This window comes from Choloepus didactylus, chromosome 10, assembly GCF_015220235.1.
Source record: "Choloepus didactylus isolate mChoDid1 chromosome 10, mChoDid1.pri, whole genome shotgun sequence".
NCBI lineage: Eukaryota > Metazoa > Chordata > Mammalia > Pilosa > Megalonychidae > Choloepus > Choloepus didactylus.
This window is the reverse complement of record NC_051316.1, coordinates 29,814,405-29,837,739: the sequence shown is the minus strand read 5'-3', so window position 1 is coordinate 29,837,739 and position 23,335 is coordinate 29,814,405. Positions and strand designations below refer to the sequence as shown.

The 23,335-nt window shown below is 42.2% G+C and overlaps 1 protein-coding gene across 3 annotated transcripts in view; it reads right to left on the bottom strand.

Annotated features, from left to right (window-relative positions):
• Positions 1-23,335, bottom strand: part of NTRK2 (neurotrophic receptor tyrosine kinase 2) — a 365,369-nt gene that overhangs the window by 190,741 nt on the left and 151,293 nt on the right. Inside the window, exon 12 of one of the 3 annotated variants that reach the window (XM_037797553.1) lies at positions 17,736-22,898. The exons of the other annotated variants lie outside the window; for them this stretch is intronic. Coding sequence (XP_037653481.1) covers positions 22,861-22,898 — 38 coding nt within the window. The 3' untranslated portion in view covers positions 17,736-22,860. Of the gene's footprint in view, positions 1-17,735; positions 22,899-23,335 lie in introns of those variants that run through there. 3 annotated transcript variants of the gene reach the window in all.

Below are 23,335 nucleotides of genomic sequence, written 5' to 3'. Positions count from 1 at the left end.
TGGTAGAGTATTAAACCCACTGTGTGGCCTTGCTAAGCCCAGACCACTTGACCATGAAGCCAGTCCTGGGGGTGAGGGAGGGTCCCGGTGTGATATTACTGTTGTCCATCTTTTCACCTGTAAGTTGTGGGCTTTCACAGTCCCAGAAGGCTCAACAGGTGGGAAGGGAAAGGGGAGGTCAATTGTTAAATTGGCTCAACATGAGACCATCCCTCGGATTAGAAACAAAGTAAATAGGACAACCCAAGGGGATCCTAGAAACTTGACCTTGATCATCAAGGGAAAAATGTGATTATGGGTCTGATGGGATATGAGGTTGTTCCCTCCGTGTGAACACAGGTGCAATGAGGAGGTGCTAATTCTTTGGGGCTCAGATCTAATTACTCTGGGGGTGTGCTCCGGGACAGAACAGGTCTGCAAGTTTGGAGATCCAGTATCAACTGTAGAATCAGGAATTTGTCACTTAAAACTCATTATGACTTTTACTTCCTTTATAAGTATGGTAGTCAGATAAAATACAGGCTATCCAGTTAAATTCAAATTTCAGATAAACAAGGAATAATTTTGCATGTGTAAGTATGTCTTAAATACTGCATGAGACATAATTATACATTTATTTTTTATCTGAATTTAAAATTGAACTGGGTGTCCTTTATTTTTGTTTGCTAAATCTGAAAACCTTATTGATGGGTTCTCCCTTTATATTTTGTACAGTTTTGGATGAAAATGTCAACCTCTCCCAACTGGGTTAGAATTTCAGGGAGTGAGAGTATAACCCACACACAGAAGTGTCCATGGAGACTGCAGTGAGCTGTCAAGTGGAACATGAAGCTGGAGGGAGCTGAGCCAGGGAGAACCAACTCTTATCGTCCTTACCTGGGCATTCCCCTGTGGATCTCAACCTTGGCTGCACACTGCAATCACCCAGGGAGTTTTAAAGCCATAAAGCCCAAGGTCCTGTCCCCTAAAAATCCTTATTAGATTGGTCTAGGATGTAGCCTGAGCCCGGGGATTTTCCAAAGCTCCCCAGGTGAGAACCACAGTAATATAATCTGAGTGGATTACCTGATCTGGTTTAACCAGAGAAGCCATCCCAGAACATAGCCAAAAATGGGCATTCACTTTAATATCTACAGGAGTGATTATTTCCATTTACTTTTTAATGGAAAGCACTAAAAACACTAGGCTAGTCTTTTCCAGTGCCAATTGTTCTCAAACCTGGCTGCATGTGAGAGCCACATGAAATATATTAAAAACCAACTGAAGCCTGGAGCTCATCTCCACACAGTTTTATCTAGTGAATCCAGTGTGGATCCCAGGCACATGCATTGTTAAAATCTCTCCAGGTAATTCTATCGTGCAGCCAAAGCTGAGAATCACTTGATGAAACCACAGCTCTTGGTCTTTCGTATGCATCAGAACCATATAAAGAGCTTTTGAAACACTCAGATTCCTGCCCACTCCTTCCACCATTTCGAACACAGGCAATTTCGGTGTGCTTCTGTGGCACTGATCTTTGTTGAGATGGATTACAGCAAATCATATCGAGGCACTTAAAGTCAGTGAGATGAAGTAGAAGGCAAGCCCCCTTTATATTCCTGCAGCTGGTTCATCCTGGCAATTATTTGAGGGTTTCCATCTCAGCCAAGGATGGGGCAGTACATCAGAAGCCACGGACGTTAACACAGTGTTTTTTTTATCACTTGCAGGAACAATGCCCAGCTGAGACTTGGCTGCTTCTGCACCCTCCCCATCCCCAGACCTCCACCCAGGTAGCTTGTCACCTCTGTCTTCGCTCCTATACATTTTCCCATCCTTCCTGGGCTGGCAGAAATGCCAGCTTTCCTAGGAATCTTCTTGATCATTATAGCATGAGATGATATTTTTTCTATTCACTCTTCCCCCACGGCTCTTTGAACCTCTTTACTGGTATTTGTCCTCTTCTATCTTGTACTGTTTTGTGGTAAACCTGTTTTAAACTCCTTGTGGGAATGTAAACCTCTTGAAAACATGTCCCGTATCTCTGTATCCCCTTAAAATGCCCGGCATCATTGTGTGGGTATCAAATGCTTCCTATTAAATTAAATTGTGATTGCTCAAATGATGTCTCAAGCCTATGACTTATTAAGAATCAACGAAGCCCACTGTGCTTTAAGTTAAAGAGAAAACAGCAAAGGTAACAAGATAAAGGAGCACTGAGGTTCGCTGAATTCCATGCTTTGAAGATCAGCATGGATCTGACATAACACCTCTTTGTATTTCTAAAATAACTGAGTTTTCTGGCCGCAGCACCAAATGCAATTTCTAAGTTATTTTGGAGGTGATCAGGGTCTCACCATGGAGAATAATAATCAAATTTTATTTCCTGAAACCATGAAAGGGCTTCCTGCTTTAGTTACTCTATCTCGCCTTTGTAGAGGTTCATCATTGAGTCAGGGATCTAAACCTACTCACCTATTCACTAAAGAAAGAGAATGTTGATAATCTCTTATGTTTATTGATATCCCACGATCACCTGCGTTGGCTGCGCATTCTCTTTGTTTACTATCCTTCACTTGGCGTAGACCCTGAAGTGGTGCCTCACTCCTTTTTCCTCACGGTAGCAGATCACTCTCCAGGAGTGACTAAGAGTTTAAACTCTGGAGCCAGGAGGACCTGTGTGAATCCTATCTGTGACACCTACTAGTGGAAGGACCTTAGGGAAGTCACTCAGCCTCCTTGGGCCCCAGCTTCCTTCTCTGAAAAAGGGGGATGATTATAATATCCACCTCACAGGGAGTTTAAGAGGATCACAGGAGTTGGCCCGTGCAATAGCACTTAAGAGTTCTACCTGGTATGTGGTAAGTTCCTCTCCTGGGGAGGCTCCAACATAACTCTACCTTAGCCTGAGAGAGACTAGACTCATTGTTCTTTCTCATTCAGCACTGAATACACACACACACACACACACTAACACCACACACTAACAGAACCACAGTTGGGCATGTGTACAAAACAGCATATAAACACTAAAGCAAAGGCTGGAAAAACAGAACTCAATGCTAATAAGGGTGCTGGGAGATGAGTACTCATATACACCCCTGGTATGACTGTAAATTAGCCAATATTTCTAGAAAGTAAATTGGCAATGTGTATTTAGGATCTAAAAATATTAAAACTTCATGACTTAGAAATGTTGTGTCTAGAAATCAATCCTAGGGAAAAAATTCAAAGATATGGGTGAAGATTTATGCATAAAGTTGCCCATTATGGTGTTATTTTAAATAATGAAATTGGAAATTATTTAAATGCCCAAAACTAGGAAATGATTAGGTACATTATGGTTTATCCACAGAATGAAATATTATGGACCCAAGAACTTATGAGATGTTAATTCCACAAATAAATGCTTATAATATATATTGTTCAGAACATATAATAGGAAATTTATATGTGTGTGTGTGTGTGTATACACACACACAATATTATTTCAACCACATAACAATTATATGCCTAGAAAAGTATTGGGGAAAATCAGTAAAATATTTCTGGATTGTAGAATTGTAGGAAATTTCTACTTTCTTTGTAATTTTCTCTGTATGTAAAATAAACCAATATTGGTATTATTTTCAAAATTACTTGAGAAAGGAATTAAACAGAAATGGGCATCAGAATTGGTTTATTACCATTATATATTTATTTCAAAATATTTTTTCTATAATATTGAGAAAAGATTTAGAAATTAAACTGTGGCTACCTGACACAGAATATTAGCATATTTGCTTGATAACCTGAATTATTTATAACGAATTCTTTGCCTCTTAAGGCTAAGAACAGCTCAAAGAAAGAAAAACAAAACAGGACACTCGGTAAAGCATGAGAAGGAGAAAGGAAAGTAGCAACGAGCCCCTACCTTGTGCCAATTTCCAAGAGTTACTTATTTGGGGGATTGTTTGTATCATACTTCTAAACAATGTTGCTCAAGTTTGAATTTTCCTAAAGGCTTAATAAATCCTTGCCTGGGTTTAGATGAGGTGAGATGGTGTGGAAGCATTCAGGCATAGAAGCTGTACACAGAGCACACAGGTAACCAGCAACTGGCCTGGACTCTCAGGGAGGCTCCAGTCTAGAGTACACGAAAGGCATCCTGGGAATCAAGTTGGGAAAGGTGGGAAAGGACCATATCACCGAAGGTCCCAAAGGACCAGATCATGGAGGTTTCCAAAGACCAGATCACAGAGGGTCCCAAATGCCCAGATCACAGAGGGTCCCACAGGACCAGATCTGGAGGGTCCAAAAGACCAGATCACAGAGGGTCCCAAATGACCAGATCATGGTGGGTCCCACAGGACCAGATCACAGAGGGTCCCACAGGACCAAATCTGGAGGGTCCAAAAGACCAGATCACAGAGGGTCCCAAATGACCAGATCACAGAGGGTCCCAAAGGCATGAAATGTCCTCCAACCTATTGCCAGAATCACTGTGAAGTTTCGACATTTGGTTTAATTTTGCATGAATCCCACAGTGTCTTAAATCTAACTGTGAACCTGCTAGGTAACAGGTACATAGCTGTTTGGGGTGGGTGTTTCCTAAACCACACCTGTACCAGAGCAATGGCAGCCACAGGACAGCTTGCCCCCAGATGTTTATGATGGCGTATACCCAAGAATTATTAGTTTTACCCTCAGTGATAGATCAGAAGCAAAACACTTTCAAATCCAGTGGAAGGGAAGAAATTCTTGCTATCTCTTCTGGAAATGCAGCAGCCATCCAGGAATTCCCATCACAAAAGAAAAAATATGGGTCTAAGTGAAGAGGATTAAGCTATGCCATCCATCAAAGACAAAAAGTGAGCATCAAATCCGTGAACAATTCTAGAAGGTGTCTGAGGGACCCCTGCTATCTGTCTTAGTGTGTCAGAAAGGAGTGTGTATGAGACGCCAAGACTCACCCCAACTTTCTCTCACCCTACAGCATATTTTATGTGAAGCCAATGCACAAAATATGTAACAGAGCAGATGTAAGAACTGGAGAGCAAAATAATTGATTTAGTCATTTAGAGTAAACAAAGCCGTTCTGAAATGTTTGTTGTGTGCAGCACTTAGGGCAGAACTCATATCTGGGAGTTCACAGAGCGAACATGATCTCAGATATGCTTTGCTTGACTATTACATTGTTAAAAACAAAACAAAACACATTTTTACATTACCTGTCAACACTTTAAAAGCAGGAAATTTCATATAAGAATACTGATGTCTGGCTTGTCTTAAATAAAATGAAACTGAAATCCTGGACAATAGCGTTTGCATTTCTGCATGGCATCAGATGCCAGATCCTATAGAGGGACGTCCCTTTACACAAGGTAGCAGCTTCCCATTTGACATTGTCCCCAGGGGCCTACTATACTCCTTGATGTTATCATCTGCCTGGCCCTGGTGATGGGCATTGAGTTTGCAACTCCCAAATCACAGATCACAAGTAATTACATACCTAAGTATTTCACTTTTCTCCAGCTTGTAGGAGAGGTTTGCAGACATTTTCTTTCTTCTCTTTTTTTTTTTTTTTTTTTGTACTTTGATTATTAGCTGAAGAAAATATCAACCAATAAAAAAATCATTTTAAACTTTTTAAGAAATAAAAATCATATTTGGAGGCACGTGGGGATAATTCCACATTTTTGTGGTACTAGGGAGTCCATTTGATGTCTCTTTGGGATGGATAAAGAATTCATCTCTCCTTGGTGGGGGAGAGGGAAAGTAGAAGGTTTGTCTTGTTCTCTAGAAAAATTTCACTTGAATCCTGAATCTCCCTAAAGACAAGCAGAATTAGAGAGAAGAAGCATGTCTATAGAAATGCAAAATTTCTTGTCATGAGAATAAATCCTAAAAGATAAATTTTTAGCTGCAACACAGAATGAAGTTATAGCTCTTTGACAGATGATGTTCTGTGTTGTCATGACAACCAGGCCTGTAAGAGGTGCACATAAAGAAGCCTGCCCATAAATCAGAGCATTTCAGGAAGGGGTTAAAACAAACATTTCCAGACTATTCCCAAGATGTAGTGCCAAAAATGTAATTACAGACATTTGTATCAGTCTGCCATAAAGCATGACAGCTCCAATTTTGCAAAATGTTAATTAAAAAATCTATTAAATCCATGTCCCTCTGAGAGAAATTAATATCACACTTAAGGTTCAGAGTAAGTGTGACACAGAGGCTGTGAAAATTGGGATGGCAAAGTCAGAAAGGGAGGCTTAAAAGCAGGCCCTGATCTATAAGCAGTTTAGCTAAGAGTTTGGGATAGATTTTGAGCCTCCTGCGATGAAATGCTGAGCAGCAGATAACAACGCTTGGAGCCTTTCTGGAAGCTTGAGAGAACTAGAAAAAGTGACCAAAGCCTTGGGGATGGGATTGAAAAGGGAAAGCTGATACACTGGAGTTAGCTACCCTCAGAATACAGGGATGTAACACCTAAGAATGTTTATACCCATGAGGACACAGAAAACAAGTGGTAACCATTGGTAGCTTCTAATAAGGCCAGGAAAAATGAGAAGCGGTTCAATATCTGACATTAGAAAAATGTTTCTTAAGGTAAAGGTCACAAGATTCTACCCCAAGGGTTGCAAACTGGGAGCCAAATTGAATCAGGAGACAAGTTTTGTCTGGCCTGCACAGTGTTCTTTTAAAAACGTGAATCGTTAGCCAACTTTTAAAAATCAGGAGGTTGCTGACAAAATTCTGGCTCCTTCTCTTTGAAAATCAGATGACTTGGCAGCGGTAGGACTGAATTCCCATATGGTAACTGGAGCAGGAGCTGGGCTCAGAGAATATAAGCTCCATGAGGACAAGGCTTTGCCTGCTGGCCTCTGTGGTCCCAGCCCTTAGAAGCACATGGAAACTGCTCAGTAAAAGGCAGAATGAATGGATGAAGGAGCAGCAGTTACCCTTCTTAAATAGGAGGCACAGTCTTCAGGGGCTCCCCTCCAGACTGCCCCTCCCCTTACTCCTCTGGCCCCTAAAGGCACCTGAGCTTGCCACTCAGCTCCGTGCTGTAAGTTTATCCGTCCTTCCATGAAGGAACTGCCTCCTGATATGAATTCCCCATAGAACCCACTTTAACGGCCACATATGCAAGCCACTGAAGCAAAATGGCAATAATATTCTTCAAGGATTTTTAAGAATAGCTTAATATATGAGCTCCCCTTAAAAGTTTAGCTTCACAGTTCATCCAAGCTGTATAAAACGACTTGCCAAAGTGTCTTCTAAGTGTTTGGAACAAAGAAATTATTTCTTATAGGCTTTATAGAGGATCATTTGTTTATTAATTCAACAAATACTGAACTCTTTCTAAGTGCTTATGTGGCTGAGGGCCCTTGATGTTCAGAGATTTAAATGTTTATTTAATGAATGAATGAATGGTAAGAATTGCTATAGACAATAACTATATTGTTGATCTACTATACATTCTTAACTAATTCTCACAACCTAAGTGGTAGAAATTATTATTCCTAGTTTACAGAAAAGGAAATGGAGATGCAGAGAGGTTAAGGAACAGATCCACAACATTGGCCAAGCCGGGATTTGAACACAAATCTGCCTGTTTCTCACACCATGTGCATTCCCTGTGATGCTACCAGCCTCTCCCTAAACTCTATTCTCAAAATATTCCTGGGCCTTGTACTGAAGAAGCTCCCCAGGAAACTTTGCCTGCACTGTTCATGGGAAAGATCGGGACTTGTTTTGGATCCTCAGAGGCTTACCTCAGAGGCTCCCAGTTTCTGATCCAGCCTTTCAGCCCGAGAGCTGACACAGCCTTATCCAGAACCACTCTCACATCACAACAGAAGTGAGTTCAACTGAGAATTGCACACATTCCATTGGCTTCTTTGAAAGCACAGTGAGGACCTCAAACAGGACTGAAATGTGGCCCAGTGTCTTGGGACAATTCAAATTAATGCAGAAATAGGCTCTTTTCAAACCACATGGTCAAATATATTGAGATAGTAATAAAGGAGTGTCAAAAAGGTGTCAATTCTGTGTGGGGAATTCTGGGCAAGTTTCTAAGAGGAAGATGGAAACTGAGCTGGGCCTTGAAAGATGGACAACAATAATGAAATTGTTATGGCCATGGCTACCACTTACTGAGTCCCATAACATGTCACACACTGTCCCAGGGATTTGCCATACTCTTCCTCATTTAATTGTCACAGTCACTCTGCAAGGTAGATATTTGCCTTGTTTTAGCAAGGCTTAGAGGGTTAAAGTTAAGTATGACATCCATGGTCACACAATAAGTTAGGTGAGAAGACTCTGACAGATGGATGTTGAAGATGGCGGGTGGAAGAAGGGCAAACCAGGTGGAGTGGGCAGCTTGGAAAAGTGGGGTGGAAGTGGTGGATAGGGAAGGCTTGGCTGAAAAGATGGGTTAGAGGGGAAAAGTCCTGGAGTTTGAGGGTCATTTTGAAGAGCTTTGGCTTGATCTAATTAGCAGTGTGAGTTGCCAAAGGTTTGTGACTACAGAGTGGACCAGTTAGTTCAAGTCCATTTGGGAAGATAATGTTGGACTTCGCGGAGGAAAGGGTGGCAAGAAGCTCAGGTCATCCATCTAAAATACAGAGGACCTAGAGGAAGGTGGAGGTAGTGGGAGTGGAAAAAACAGGACACATTTGAGAGATACTGGGGACTAACACTTGGCTTGATTTGGGGACAGCACTTAAGAGGTAAGGGAGAGGAAGTTGTCTTGGCTAACCCAGAAGTTTGGAAGGATGAGCAAGCCACTGACTACAACAGTGGATATAGGGGAAGGGTTACCTGGGGGAGGTGGAGAGTTCACTTAAAAAATAATCTGATCTTCAATAATCAGATGCAGCCCCCTTCCCCGTACTGTCAACACCCCCTTTCAATATAACAAGTTAGGGTGCTCACTGCCTAGACACCCCTGAAGATGGAGAAAGAGATTAAGTGAGAGGAAGGAATTGCAACAAACAAGATAAGATTTAACAAAGGTCTATGAATACTGAAACTTTATATAATTACATATATATTTTCGGATGTTGGGGTGTTGGAATGGCTGGAAGGAGGTAAATGACATGGTAGAATGGTAGCCTATAGCATCCTTTGGGATTTGCTCATTGAATTGTGCCTTGATGGTCTTCACCTTTCTGTATATATCTTCTATTGCATTTAGGGAAGGGACTGAGATTGTGGAACTGTAACCCATAACAACTTTTGAAATTACCTATATAATAGCTTATTGAGCTGTGCATCTAGAGTTGACACCTTTCTGTATGTATGCAATATTTTACAATAATGGAAATGGCTGAAGTTGTGGATCTGTGAACCATGACATTCTTTGAAATTTGCTCTCTATCAACTTGTGAAATCATACTTTGAAAGTTATCACTGTTATGTATATATGTTAAAGTCCACAATAAAAAAATAGTACTAAAAAAAAAAAAAAAGAAAAAAGAATCTTATCTTAATTGTCTCTGAGACCCCCAAACTCCAGAGATGTCCAGTTAGCAGCTCTGGCGTCCTCTTTCTGCTTCTGCTGGATCTCCTTCAACAGATGTATTAGCCACTGGTCTATTTCCCAGAAACGTCTATGTCATTGGTGACAGGTCAACCATGTCTAATAGGCCCAGAACTCAGCTTTGGGGCCCAGAGCACACAGAATCACTGATTGCATCTCAGATATGAAATCAGCAAATTTGGTGAGAACTTAGAACTGGGAGTTGCTTCAGGTGCTCTTGGGGTCTCCCATTCAGGGCTGTCTGGAGCGTTGCTGATTCCAGAACCCCTTTCTGGCACTTATCAGTCTGTTTCAGCTTTCTTCAAATAGGCTTCTAGAGGAAAAGGAGAACTTGTAATCTGAGGCTGACCACATAGCCAAGGTTTAGCATTATCTGAATTCTGCACACTGATCTCATTAAGAAGCAGCTAGAAATACTGTCACCAAGCACTAGACATGGAGTCAGAAGATCAGGGCTCGGATTCTGGCCCCTTATATAATTCTTAGAACCTGTGGGACCTTAGAAAAGCCAAAAGTCATAGATTTCTGGTGACAGAAGGGCTGGGACTTGGCCAGGTCCCCTCTCATCCATTGTCACTGTGGGCCCCAGCCAGTACCTGTGACTCTTTTTTGGAGGACTGCCCTTGGGCTACTGGAGCACACTTTTGCCTGCTTGAGACGCAAAACCAGTGACTGATGGGTGTGGGGAATATGAAAGCCCAGCTCTCAAGTCTCTAGTGGGCAACTCAGGGGCAACTTATACTCTGGTGTCTCCCAAAAATATGGGACTGAAGCCACTTCCACAACCTTTGCCTGCAATCACAGTCTTGTACACCTTCCTCTCTTCCCTGTGCTATCTCCACACTCCTGTCCCAGGCTCCCCTGGAGCACACCCTTAGAGAATTACTTGCACATGAAACCTCATCGCAGAGTCTGCTTCTGGAAAAACAAACCCATGACAAATATCTACTCAAGGTCATCGTGAGGGAACCATATCTGAGAGCGACAAGCAGAAACTCCAGCACAAAGATCATGGAAGGCAAAATTTGGCATCAAGACGTGTTTTGTTTGGCTCGTGGAAACTTTCGAAATTGGTATGGGCCTTGCCAACAGTTAAAAACTGGATAATTTCACAGTGAGACCCAGATCTCTCCTTGATTCTTGCCAAATCAGGAGATTTGGCAAACCCCGAGTTTACGTTTTCACCTGGCAATGGTCAGCTGCAACCAGGGGGGCAGCTCTGCCCCATAGATGGGGTCAGTCCCTACCCGCCCACCCCTCTCGTTCAGGTGACCTGTCTGGTCTCTGCAGTCATTTGAGTTGCCAACGGGTGGTCTAACACCTAGAAAGTACTCAATAAAATAGGTTGCATCTGAATAAGGCATTATTTTTCTTGAAAACAATTCAACTCCAGGGCTGCTGCAGCTGAGAGCGGGAGTGAATAATTGTGTAAGTGGATGCATCGCTCTGTTCCACTCCAACTCTTTCCTCATGCCTGGCAAGGTACTGCTGTTCATTTCTATAAACACTCTTCTGAAAGAATATGAATCAATAATGAGATCTGCCATGATAGGAAATTTGTTTGACGGGGAACACAAAATGAAACGAAATAAAATCACTTGTGGTTTGAGTATGTAGGCGAGAAAAACAAAAGCAGGTCTTACTTTCAGATGTTGTTTTATGTTGCCATAAATAAAAGGATGGCTACAGATCAAAAATCATATTTGAACCATTTCAAAATGTTGGTCTGCCTGGTCTGTGTATGTGTGTGTGTGTGTGTTTTAAAGAATTATTATAGTTGAAGCCCTCTTAACTTAGGCAGCTGCTTAATTTATGCAGTTGGTCTTTTAATGAAGCTAAAGTTCCCCCTGAGCACTGGAAGCTGCTGTGTGGCCAGGAGGGTTCAAGGGCACCAAGTGTAGGTGGATCAAGATGTTTTACAGAGGGAATGGGACGCGGCATTAACCAGCACATCAGGTAAGTGAAGATCAGGTAGGACATCTATTATGTGACAGCCACCAGAATGGACTTCGTGGACCCTCAAGGAGAGGAAGCATAACTGACCAAGGGTCCCAGCTGCTGTGCCCCAAAATCCTTTGCCTCATCTACAGAAGTCATGGTTCCCAGGGGAACCACTGAGACCGGGAGGAATAAGACAGACCCACCCTGGGAAGCAAGGAACTCCTCCGATGGCCGAATTCAGCACCAAGACTCCGAACGGCTTGGCCAAAACTTCCTTGGAAGGAATGGCAGTCTAAGCTGCATCCACCTGCTTCTCTCCTTCTCTTATTTGCTCAGGGTCAGACATGCATAGTGGTCTGAGAGCTCCTGCAGCCCCCTCCAGCTCCTGCCCCATTTTCCTCCATGCAAGTGTTTCCCCTCATAAAAATCCTTGCACCTTTCACTCGGTCTTGGTGGTAGCTGCTCAGAGGATGTGTTCTGCATTTGAAAATTCCTACCTCCTGTATTTGGAAAAATCTGTCTACTCTACCCCAAAATTGGAGGTTCCCAATTTCTGGGTGGTCACATGAATCCAAAATTAAAAAGCACTTGCAAAGATAATTTAAAAAGAACAAGCTTTAAAGAATTGATTGTGGAGTTAAGAGAAAGAGAAGGAGGAGGAGAAAGAGAAGGAAAAGAAGGACTCCAATTAGTAGTTCCTCCATTTTGACAATTTTCTACAAAGAAAATGGATCTAGAAATCCCCTGAAACACAACCTATGAGCACCTTATGTGCACACACAGAAATAGTCTAAATACTCTAAGAAAAATCTCTGAGACATTTTTGGATTTTTGGCTTGCTCCAGAATCCCAAATGCTAAATTGCCGTTTGAGCACAAGATTGACAGTCTTTTGGGGGCTGCTGGGTGACGTTCCAAGTGACCACAGTGGCAACCACAAGGCTATCATTCCCTACACCAAAATCTCAACATTTCCAGATTTTCATTTTGTTGAAAGGCAGAAGAAGGGAAGTATCTGCCTTTATAAAATATGCCTCATAACCAGGAAAAGAAAGAACATCATAATTCTCTCTCTCTCTTTCTCTCTCCCCTCCCCCTTGTCCCTCTCTCTCATACTCTGCTAAGAGGGTTAACATTAAAGGAAACCTTCAGGCTGGTTATTTCATAATTCGGAGTAAAAGAGAAAAGGGAGAAAAAATCAGCAGCATCATTTATAAGCCCTGGAAAATGGAAGTTTCCAAGCTGTCATAAATAAGGATAGAAGCATTTGCCAAGTCAGAAATTTGGCCAAGTTTGAAATCCACTCAATCCTTACATCTTGGAGTTCAGAACAGAACACCAACCTTTTGGGATTTGTAATCATTTCTTCTCAGCAAAACGTCTTGCTATTTGTAAGGAAGTGAAAACAAAAAGCAAGAAATACAACATGGAAAGTTTTTAAAAAGGAGCTTGGAGCCTTAAAGCATAATGAGTACTGGGGAGGTGATAATGGAATGTAGTGGGATTGAATTCCCTTCTAATCGAACCAGGCTTAAACTAGTCAATGTTCTCATTCTGTGTGTGTGTGTGTGTGTGTGTGTGTGTGTGAGAGAGAGAGAGACAGAGACAGAGAGAGAGGGGGGAGAGAGAGAGGGAGAGGGAGAGAGAAAATTATTGTGCTCTTGCTTTGTGGGTGCTTCTCTCTCTCTCTCTCTCTCTCTCTCTCTCTCTCTCTCTCTCTCTCTCTCTCTCTTTCTCTCTCTCTCCCCTCTCTTTCACACACACAGAGACACACACACACACACACACACACACAAAATATCTCTCTCCTAATCACATATTTCACCAAACCAAGCTTTAAATTCTTAACAGATGAAAGCTTAAGAAATGAAGCATATTGTCTGTGTGTGTCTGTATTAGGGGAAGGGAGACTAGAGGGAAAGGAGAGGGAAGAATAAAAAAAGAAAATACGTAACAAGGGCAGGGGTACTTTTATGTGGCTTATACCATGTCAGGAAGAATTAGCAGCTGCAGCACCACCCAAAGGGGCACAGGCAAAGCACTCTTACGAGAAGCAGAGCCAGAAGCATGGGTTGTATTAGTCCAAGGGATCTGGTTTGTGTGACCTTGGGCAAGTCACATAATTTAAGCCTTTGTCTCCTCCTGTGTCAAGGATGGATGATAACAGCAACAACATTAGAATTACTACCATTAGGCCACAGCCCAGGAAGCCAAAGACGGGGTCTGCTTTGTCTGCCATGCAGCCCCCAATGCCTGGCTGACATGGAACTCACTCCAATAAATATATATTGGAGTTTGAATAGCCTTGACATAAAGACTGTATGAGATAAAATGTTAAAGATTTTAGGTCTCAGTTAGAATCCTGTCAAGGAAAACGAACTCACTCACATGGCTTAAAGAGACGACTTGTGGGGAGTACTTACAGAAGTGGGGGGCAGGAGACAAAGAAGAAGTGGGGAGGTGCTCAGAGATGGATAGGGAGGAGCGGAGCCTTTGCCACCTGTCAGGCTCACGGGACAGGTGGAGAAAACAGTGTTACTGGAGCCTGGTAAGAGCTGGGGCCAGCAAGGAGCCGTCCCGTCCCGGGGGGCTGAAGATGCAGAGGGCTGAACCCCTGTCAGAGGCGCACCTTCTCCCCAGGGGGGAACAGAGAAACCTACACCGGTCCCTCTCCTCCCTGACTCAGAGGGGCCAGTGAACCCCACTTTAGGTAAAACCCAGTGGGAAAGTCAGCTCTGAAATAGAACAGGGCATTCACTCTGTACCATAATGCTTAGAGAAGGCGGGTGGAGAAGGACTGCAAGACCTCATTTTACATCTATTGAATGCAAATCAAACACTTTAATTAAGCTAAATCCTCACTAGTCCAGGGGCAGGGGTGGCGGGGAGGTGGGGAGGGCTGGAATAAGTGCAGAGAGGAAAACCTGTGGAAAGACTAATCTTCAGAAAGATTGGAGGACCCTCCAAGGCTATGTCCTACTTAATGTAAAAACCTAGAATTTCCCCAAAATGTAAAACAGGGCTGGCAGCTCTGTACTTCCCACCTGGACTGAAGGGGCTTTGGGCAAAATTACATGAACTTACCTGAAGCTGAATTATATAATCTTGAAAGCAAACGGCCTTTGTGAACATTTTTATTTAATGCTTCAGCAAGATAGATTACTGCATAATGAGAATTATTAAAAAGAGATATAAAGGTGGTAAATAAATACAAAAGAGGGTTCTCCTCTCCTCTTTTGAAAGAGAACAAGAATTTTTTTTTTTTTTTAAAGAGAGAACAAGAATTGCCATTCATTAGTTTATGGTCTGGCAGAGATTTTAATTTAGCAAACACAGGCCCCGGGGCCTGTGATCTGTGAGATGGGACTTGACTAAATGACTGGAAAATTAACAAGTGCCCTTGGTGGTCTCTTTCCATCACTGATTCACTGCCTGCCAGGTGGGACTTTTGAGGCCAGAGTGACGAGGTGACTGGGCTGTTCAGATGCTGGGCTGCCACTTTGCCGTTTCAGAGGCTGGGAGCATGTCAGGCATTTTCAGCCACTTTGTTCCGACATCTTCATCCTCTTCATGGAGGTGGAAGGATGTGTCTGCAAACGCATCTTCCCAACGCACCCCACCTCCACCCCCCACCAAGGTGTTTTCCCTCCAGAGCACTCGTCAGAGAGTCAGGACTGATGCCAAATGAATAGAAAGCACCAAAGTTCAAGATTGATGAGAAAATTCACTTTAGGACAATCAAAAAGAACAAATCCATCATGGACCAACCAAACATGCTCTGGGTTTTCATTAGCTAATTAGCGCCAAATACACAGTTTATGCAACTTCCCGGTTTCATAGGTAAAATTTAAAAAGCACGTGCCAATTTCACCACCGCGCCACATACCTGCAAGTCAAGGTCAGCAAGCTCTTTGTTAGTGGCACAAAAAACTGAGGGCTTACTGGGACCAGCGGGCATCTCCCCAGGGATTTAAGCTAATCTTATAATTCTGCTTTACTACAACAGTAATCTCGGTTCAACTGCTGGCGCTGACAGGAGTGATCGCTGGGCATGCGAATGACCTTGACCATGAGTGCCTCGCTTGCCTCACCCTAATCCTGGCCATGCTCAAGAGTCTCGTCCAAATAGGGTAGTTATTAAGAGGTACCAGGTTTAGGGCCAGCCGAAGTCAAAACCTACTGTAACCACCTGTTAGTTTGGGTGCCTTGGGGCAAGTCCCTCAATCACTCTGCCCCCCAGTTGCCTAATCTTCAAAATGTGGGCAGTATTAGCATCGGTTTTGGGGAAAATCATAAGTACCCGCAGCATTTAAAATACTGCTGGGCACACAGTGAGAGCTCAATACTCGTTAGCTGTTACTATCGCCTTGATTCCGTGGTAGATTTCTCTTTAAAATGTGTAGGAAAAGATGGCAAAAATAGTTAAAGTGCCTTAAACTGAGGGCCAGTAAAACATAGTGCCATTAACTTAAAATGATTCAAGGACAAGAAAAAAGCCCTAGTTGCAAAATATTTTAAAAGAAATTAAAATGTATTACTTCAACGATTAAGTAGCCCCAACCGGGCCAATCATGTGTTTCTTACTAGGACTATTAACAGAAACTACCTCAGTAAGCAGAAATGAATAATCTAGTTATTTGTAGCTCACTGCCTGTAAACACTTGTTTTTAAGGCTTGAGGGAGCTTGCAATGAGTCTTTTCTTTTAAACACCTCTCGGCCAACTTGTTGGTTATTTAAATTATTAGCCTACAATTTTTAATAGATAATTCAAAAATCAAAATGAATACAGACCCCATCCATATGGTCAAAAATTCTGAATTAATACAGTGAGAACAAAAGAGGCCAATCGTAGTTGGGATCAGATATTTTGATGCTATTTCTTCCAGAAATCGCGAATTACACAGCATTGTTTGAACTCTTTGAACTATCAGGATACAGGCACAAACAAACTGGATCCTTCTCTTTTACCAAACTCAAATCTGAGGTAGAATCAGTGTGGAAGAAGACCCTGGACACAGAGAGGGATCCAGAAGCAGCATCTCGATAATTGCAGGGAAAGCTCTGAAGTCCTTTCCACACTTGGGCGACATCCAGGATGACCCAGTGAGTGAAGTTCCTTTTCATTTGGACACCACTATTTGCACACACACAACTGGCATATGATCATCAATGGTCTGATCCACAGGCACACCCAACTATAGTGCAAACCGAGTGCCCCCCCAGGTGTCAGGCAATGTGCTAAGGGTTTTACGTGCACTGTTCATCCATTGACCTCTCGTAAGAGCCCAACGGGGAATGTGCTATTAACATTATCATCATCTCACTTTGCAAATGAGGAAGCAGGAATGGAGTGGTGAAATAACTTTCCCAAGGGAGCTTGTGAGTGTAGCTGGGATTCAAACCCACATAGTCTGGGTCCAGTGCCTACCACTTTATACCCTCTCTTATACAACCTCCAAATGGCAGACAAATCCTGCTCTCAGCTCAGAAAATTTAGAGGGCACACATCGCTAACATTAAGCATGAGGCGCTTATATAAAGATCAGTGTCGTTGATTTGAAAAAGTATTAGGTCACACTGGATTTGTTTTTCCAGTCTTTGATTTGGAGCAAACCCCCTTCAAGATTATCAGAAGGTGACTCCAAGTGCCAGTGAATTAGAGGTGGGGTCCTACACAGCTTACTGTCAGATCATATCCTGAAAGGGAAAAATAAGGAAGGGATGGTGTGGCAGGCCGAGGTATGGCACAAATGGGACATGAAATGTGGGATTCAGGTTAACAGTTATGATTCCAGGTCATCTTATCTTCCTCTCTCTGCTTTCTATAGAAGTGCAAGTCATCATATTCATTTGACCACATAGTCATTTAGAATGAAGGACACACTACTGAGCATATCCTTCTGATGGGACCTGGGGTATTCTGTTTTTAAAATACCAGAGGACATTCCCACAGAATGCAGTTGGTTTGTTTTTTATTTTTTTTTAATCTTCTTAATCCTCATCTTTTTTGGGGGGATTGCTTTTAAGCCAATGAAAATATCTCCGATGCAAGAATCAGTAAACAATAAATTTATCATTCACATTGATGAAATTTTGAAAGTCCTTTTCAGGGGTTTAAATACAGTTGGGTTGGGACTCCCCCAAATCCTCAATGTTGTTCCTCACACTCCTTCTAACAGCCTTCATCTTGAACTCCACCAACAGTACACAGGGAGCTGGCGTGTGTTTGAGGAAAGAAGGGGAAGGATGCAAGGAACTACAGAGAGTGCAAGACACATGGAGATGAATTATAAAACTTTATTGGCTTGTTAAAACAAGGAATGAATTCAGCAAGTACATTTATGGTCTATCCACATTGTTAGAACAGCATTTGAAAATAAAATAAAAAAATGATTATCCATTATTTACAGGAAATGTGAAAAAATGGCTTTAAAATCTGGAACACCATGGTAGGGGAAACCAGAGCATGAGAATGATTCACAGGCTGCCTATGGATTACAGCAAAGGGATTTGAATGGGAAATGGGTGAAACACAAGGCTTTGCCTTTCTTGGGAATCTCTTGCTATTGTGTATTTATTTATGCCCAACTCATAAATGGACTGTCCTGAAATAAAGGTGGTAAGAGCTCTCTGTTATTTTCTTTACTTATCACACATTTTTTTTTTCCATGAAAACTAAGACTTCAGGTGCAGCCAATGGATTGGGGCAGGGGGCAAGTTGCTACATCTTTAAGTACTCACTAATGACCATCCCCAGGCTGCACTGCAACATTAGCCTGAATTAGATGTAGAGTGGTCTCACTGTCAAAATCAGATTGCTAGGATGCTCCTCTGTCCTTGAAGACTGAAACAAGGCAATGGGATGATCTGAGTAGAAAGCTGCTTTCTGTGAATGCCATTCGTATGTGTCTTTAGGGACAGGGGATTCTGTCAAGGCTATTCAATCTGACAGCATCCCACAGCAAATTAAACTCATGCTGTGTCCAGGAGAGAACTTAACTTTCCCGGGTGCCTTTCCTTGGATCAACCTGCATGGTCTGCAGGTGCTACAGGTGTGTGAACACAGCAGAATACACAGCACAGAGTGGCTATTTCTGTACAAGTTTCACTGGAGTCAAGTCTGCTGAGTTGTGCAACTCCCCTGGCACAGACTAGAAGTGGCTGTTGACACCGCACTGACAGACTGGATGGAGTGCCACTGACACAGAATGGCACCCCTGCAGTCAGAAAGGGCACAGCCCGTGTGGGTGTTTGCAGCAGCCCTGAAAAGACCCTATATTATATGGGATCCCAGCCCTTCACTTGCTCTCCCTCTGTATCTAGATTCTAGACAAAGGGAATTCGATTAAAACCCGGAAAGGAGTTCTAGAGAGAAGCCCTGGAGCAGGTGGAGGTGTAAGTCATCTGTCCTCACCAAGATGGGGTTAAGGGTTCTTTCAGGTTCCCTTTAGGATTTTTATTCCATTTTGCAATTAAAAAGAAAAAGTGCATATGATAGTTGTGCAAAGCAACCAAAAAAAATGAATACAAATAGACTTCCCATTTTCCACAGAGTCAACTTAGAATGCAAGAGAGGAAAAAAGTAAGATTTATGAGAGAATAAAGAGAAAAGGAAGGAGGGAGAGAAAGCTGGCACTTCTCTGTCATGCTCACTCTGTCGCTGGCAGGGAAACTAAATTCCTGCCTTTCTCCTTATGCTATTTACCCCTCAAGCTGCTGGGTAATTCTGATCTCTGTTCTGTCTTGAGATTTTTTCAGCCTTAACCATTCTGGATCTAATTCAGGAGAGTTAAGAGACAAAAGCAAACTTAGCTTTGTCTCTGAGTTTGTGTGGCAGGGGAGCTGGGTTTGTTGAGTTCTTTTCCTTGCTGCCTGTTTCTGGAAAGAAAACTTAATGGGTCAAAAACGAAATCAGTTCCTGCTGCAAAACCAGGACTGGAAACCTCTGAATCAATTCTTGCTTAAGTGTGTTGGGATTTATTTTCACTTCCCAGAGGCCAACCTTCTTAAGCCTTACACTGTTTCTTGTTGTTCTTGTTGGAGTCAGAGACAATGTATCCCGGGATGACAGTGGCAGTTTCTTCCTCCATCTCAGCTGCCTTAGTTGCAGTGGGATGGGACCCAAGGGTGGGCAAGCAAAGCGCAGGACCTGAAACCACATCTCTTGACCATCTCACGTCTGCTTTACATTTACTAGCATCCACTCTGGCATATGAAAGACACCTGTGAAAATGGGCTGTGCATTTTCCCATCTAAACCCGACTGAACCTGAGTGGGCCAGGACAAACGGAAGGACTCATTAGAATGGCCCTTGCCCTGTGGGAGTAGCACCTATGGGTGGAAGGCAAAACTGCTGCAGGAGACCCAGGCAGGGTGGGAGTGGCGAGGGTCACGGGCTAGGTGAAAGTCAAGGAGAACAGCAAAGGTGAGTGAAACGCTGCAGATGATTGGGCTGCCAGCCTCAATTTCATAAGCTTGTAGAAACAACGCTCTCAAAGGCCATGCCAAGAAGAAAGAAACGTGAGTTTGCAAAGGAAAGATAGAAAGATACGTGAAAGAACAAGGATCATCAAACTGGCAGCCCACAGACTTGCTTTGTAGGCCTACATAATGTTTTAAAAATAGCTGAGCCAACTTTTTAAAAATAGAGACATTTCATATAAAATATTCAGGTTTTGAGTTTCTCTTCAAGAACAGGAAAGTTTGGAAACCTGGGCCCACATTCCTGTGAGGCACAAGCTGGCTGGGACTGGGTGGCGGCTGTCTCTCTGGATGGGCAGGTATTCATACACCCAGCCCTCTTCATTCGAGTTACCTGCCTAACTCTCACCAGTGTTCAAGTGTGACATCCTTGTATTAGGGTGACAGACTGGTTTCGGTAAAAATGCCACCTATCTTTTTTTACTGCCACAGAAATACACAATATATGTCGTTAACAGAGCTCTAAGAAGATTTCTTTTTAGGGGACAAAGAAAGCAAAGGACGAAAGGGGTGTAGAGTACAGAAATGAGAAGCTATGTTACTGATTGTGGTCTTTAGAGATTAAAAAAAAAACGAAAAGCAAAGAACACAAGAACCATATGAAACAATTTTCTAATAGCCTGCTGTTTTTCATCGTTTCCTAGGAGATGTCAACTGCTCTTTGATATATTAAATTGCCTTATCTGTCCACTTCTCTTCATTTTAAAACAAAAATCTACCCAGCAATCCTTTGGGGCTGTTAAGCACAAATATTCATTTGGTTTTCCTTTTGGATTTGGGAAATTTATAAAAGAGCCCTTAAACAATTCATCACCTTTTTAATGGCTCCATGAAATAACATAAAAGCTCCAAATATTGTGTACCAAATGGCCGATATTTAAGAACCTTTGCAATACTGACAGCTCCTTCCTGGTTCTCAGTTTGAATTTCATTTTTCTTTCAGGGGTCAGGATTTCTGCAATTAGCTGGCCTCTTTGTAAATCAACACCTTTGGGAAAGATCAGAATCTTAATGGTGAAAGGAACTGTCATTTAGCAGCAGCAAGCAAGAAAACAGGAGTTCGGAGAATATTGGGACCTCCCTTTAGTGGGGATCAGCTCTCCTTACAATCAAACGTCTTATTGGGAAAAAAAAAAAAAAAAAACAAAAAACTTTTGAGAACTAGCAGCCTGTTTATGCTTCGGAGAAACTGCCCCTCTTTAATGCATGTGCATGGAGTAGCCAAGCTAAATACTGTAATCCATAGGACTCTGTGAAATGCCTGCATCAAGCAAAAACGTATTTAGTGGCTAATGTAAAAGATACAGGATAAAATATTCATCATGGATACTTTTTTTTTATATCAGATGGTGCTAAATCCACCCTGGTTCATGAAGATGAATGCCTTGGTTTCACAGGATTCAGAACAATGTTTCCAAACATGTTGGACTAGTTAAAAATCTATAAATCCTTAAAGCTGAACTGCAAAACTCGAGAAGTTACTTGAAAAAAAAAAAGAATTTTTGAAAATGTCTTTAAGTTTCCAATTCAGCAGTGGCAAAGATGTGCATGTTTAACAGTCAGAGCTGACAGTATTTTCAGACAAAATCCTCCAGGCCTGGCTCTGAAGTCCCCCAATAAAAAGGCATTTAAGGTGGGGTGGGGTGGGGTGGGGACAGTTAAACTCCTCTTTGGGATGGGGATATAGTGTACCACTGCCTGGTGCACACTGAGCAAAGCTTACAGAGGTCCCTGTGATGGCAAAGCAAGTGGAACAGGTGTCCACAGGTAAGATTAAGGGGGACACGGGGATCTGTAGCTCTAAGGCTGCCCTCCCAGCAATGAAGCTGGACATGATAAAGCACGTATTTATTAGCAACCTGCTGCCTCTTTGCTGCTCAAGTCAGGAAGAACTTTCCTGCCCATGAAAACCCAGCAGGAGGGCAGCATGTCATAGGGGGACTACCCTTCTTAGAACAGCCTCCCCTGCTCTCAGCAGGCCAACAATTCAGCCCTCAGGCCTTTTCAGAGCAGAAAAGCTGCAGCTCTGTAATGGAAACAGCATGTGACGCCGCAGCCTTTGCACTCGGCAAACTTCTAAACAGCAGGTGGATCACAGAGGGCAAATAGAAAGGGACAAGGTTATCATTTCATCATATGCATATATTTCACTCTTTTAGTTATTCGGAAACTGACTTTGCCTGACATAAATCTATAGCTCAGACCAAACACCTTTTTTTTTTTTAACTCCCTTTGCCTGCTGATGAACTTGGAGGAAATCATTACCATGGCATGACACCGAGACCTAAGCCAAAAGTTAGGACCTTTATTGCAAGTGAAAAAAGAACTTTTCGATGATATCACAAAGTTTCCAAAGCAATAGTCTATATACCCATAACTCTTTTAGTCATCGTATTGTAGACAGAAAAGTCAAACCATCTGAATTCAGTACTGATTAAAGAACAACAGAATAGGAAGCTAAAATATGGGTTAAATGTAGGTTAGACTGTTTAGTGTGCACTTGTACCTATCACTAAATTTAGATTTTTTTTGTTTTTAACATCACAGCTCACCTTTAATAAACAGAAACAATACAAATCAATACATTTCCAATACGGTCAAACAGTGTGCTGTTCAGCAGAAAAGCACAGTCCGATGGAATTTCATTTCGATTTTGTATTTGAACTATTGCCAGAACAGAAGAGAAGCATTGATTTGAGACGTTTTCTTGAGTTGCTGCTTAGCTGCCTGTGGTGTTACCCAAACAGCTCACGATACACGAAGGCTTCATAGAGAACATCCACCAACCACCACCCACATCTACTGGAAAGCCCCAGACAAGCAGCACTTCCGGGATCAGCCAACGCCATTCCCGAAAGTCCAGCCCAGAGCACAGCACCAACCAACAAGCACCACAGCCCCTCTCTCTTTCTTTTCCTTTATTTCAGTTACCCATCCAGTGGAATCTTATGAAACAAAACAAAACCTAAAAGAAACACAAAATAAAACATATGTCATGCTCAAAAGAAAAAAAAATCAACAGAAATTAATACACAGGTACAATCACTTTAAAAAGAACATAATAAGTAAACATCAAAAATAAGACATCAACATGGGATATACTTTAAAACATAAAGCAATGTGTAAGAACAGAACAGAAACTGGGAGAAAATGAGCTACAACTTAGTTTTAAACATAAAACCAATTTTACATAGTACATGAAACACGGGCAAGAAATGCAAAGGATTTCTGCACAGTGCTTCAGCATCATAATCTAAGGAGTAGAAATCTATGTACAATATAGAGGACCCCTGAAGAATTTTTATATATTTATCTATGTTGGGAAAAAATTAAATTCAATGACAAATATCCACCCAAATCCTGTTTCCCTTTCCCTGCCTACTTTTACCAAATTATCTCTAA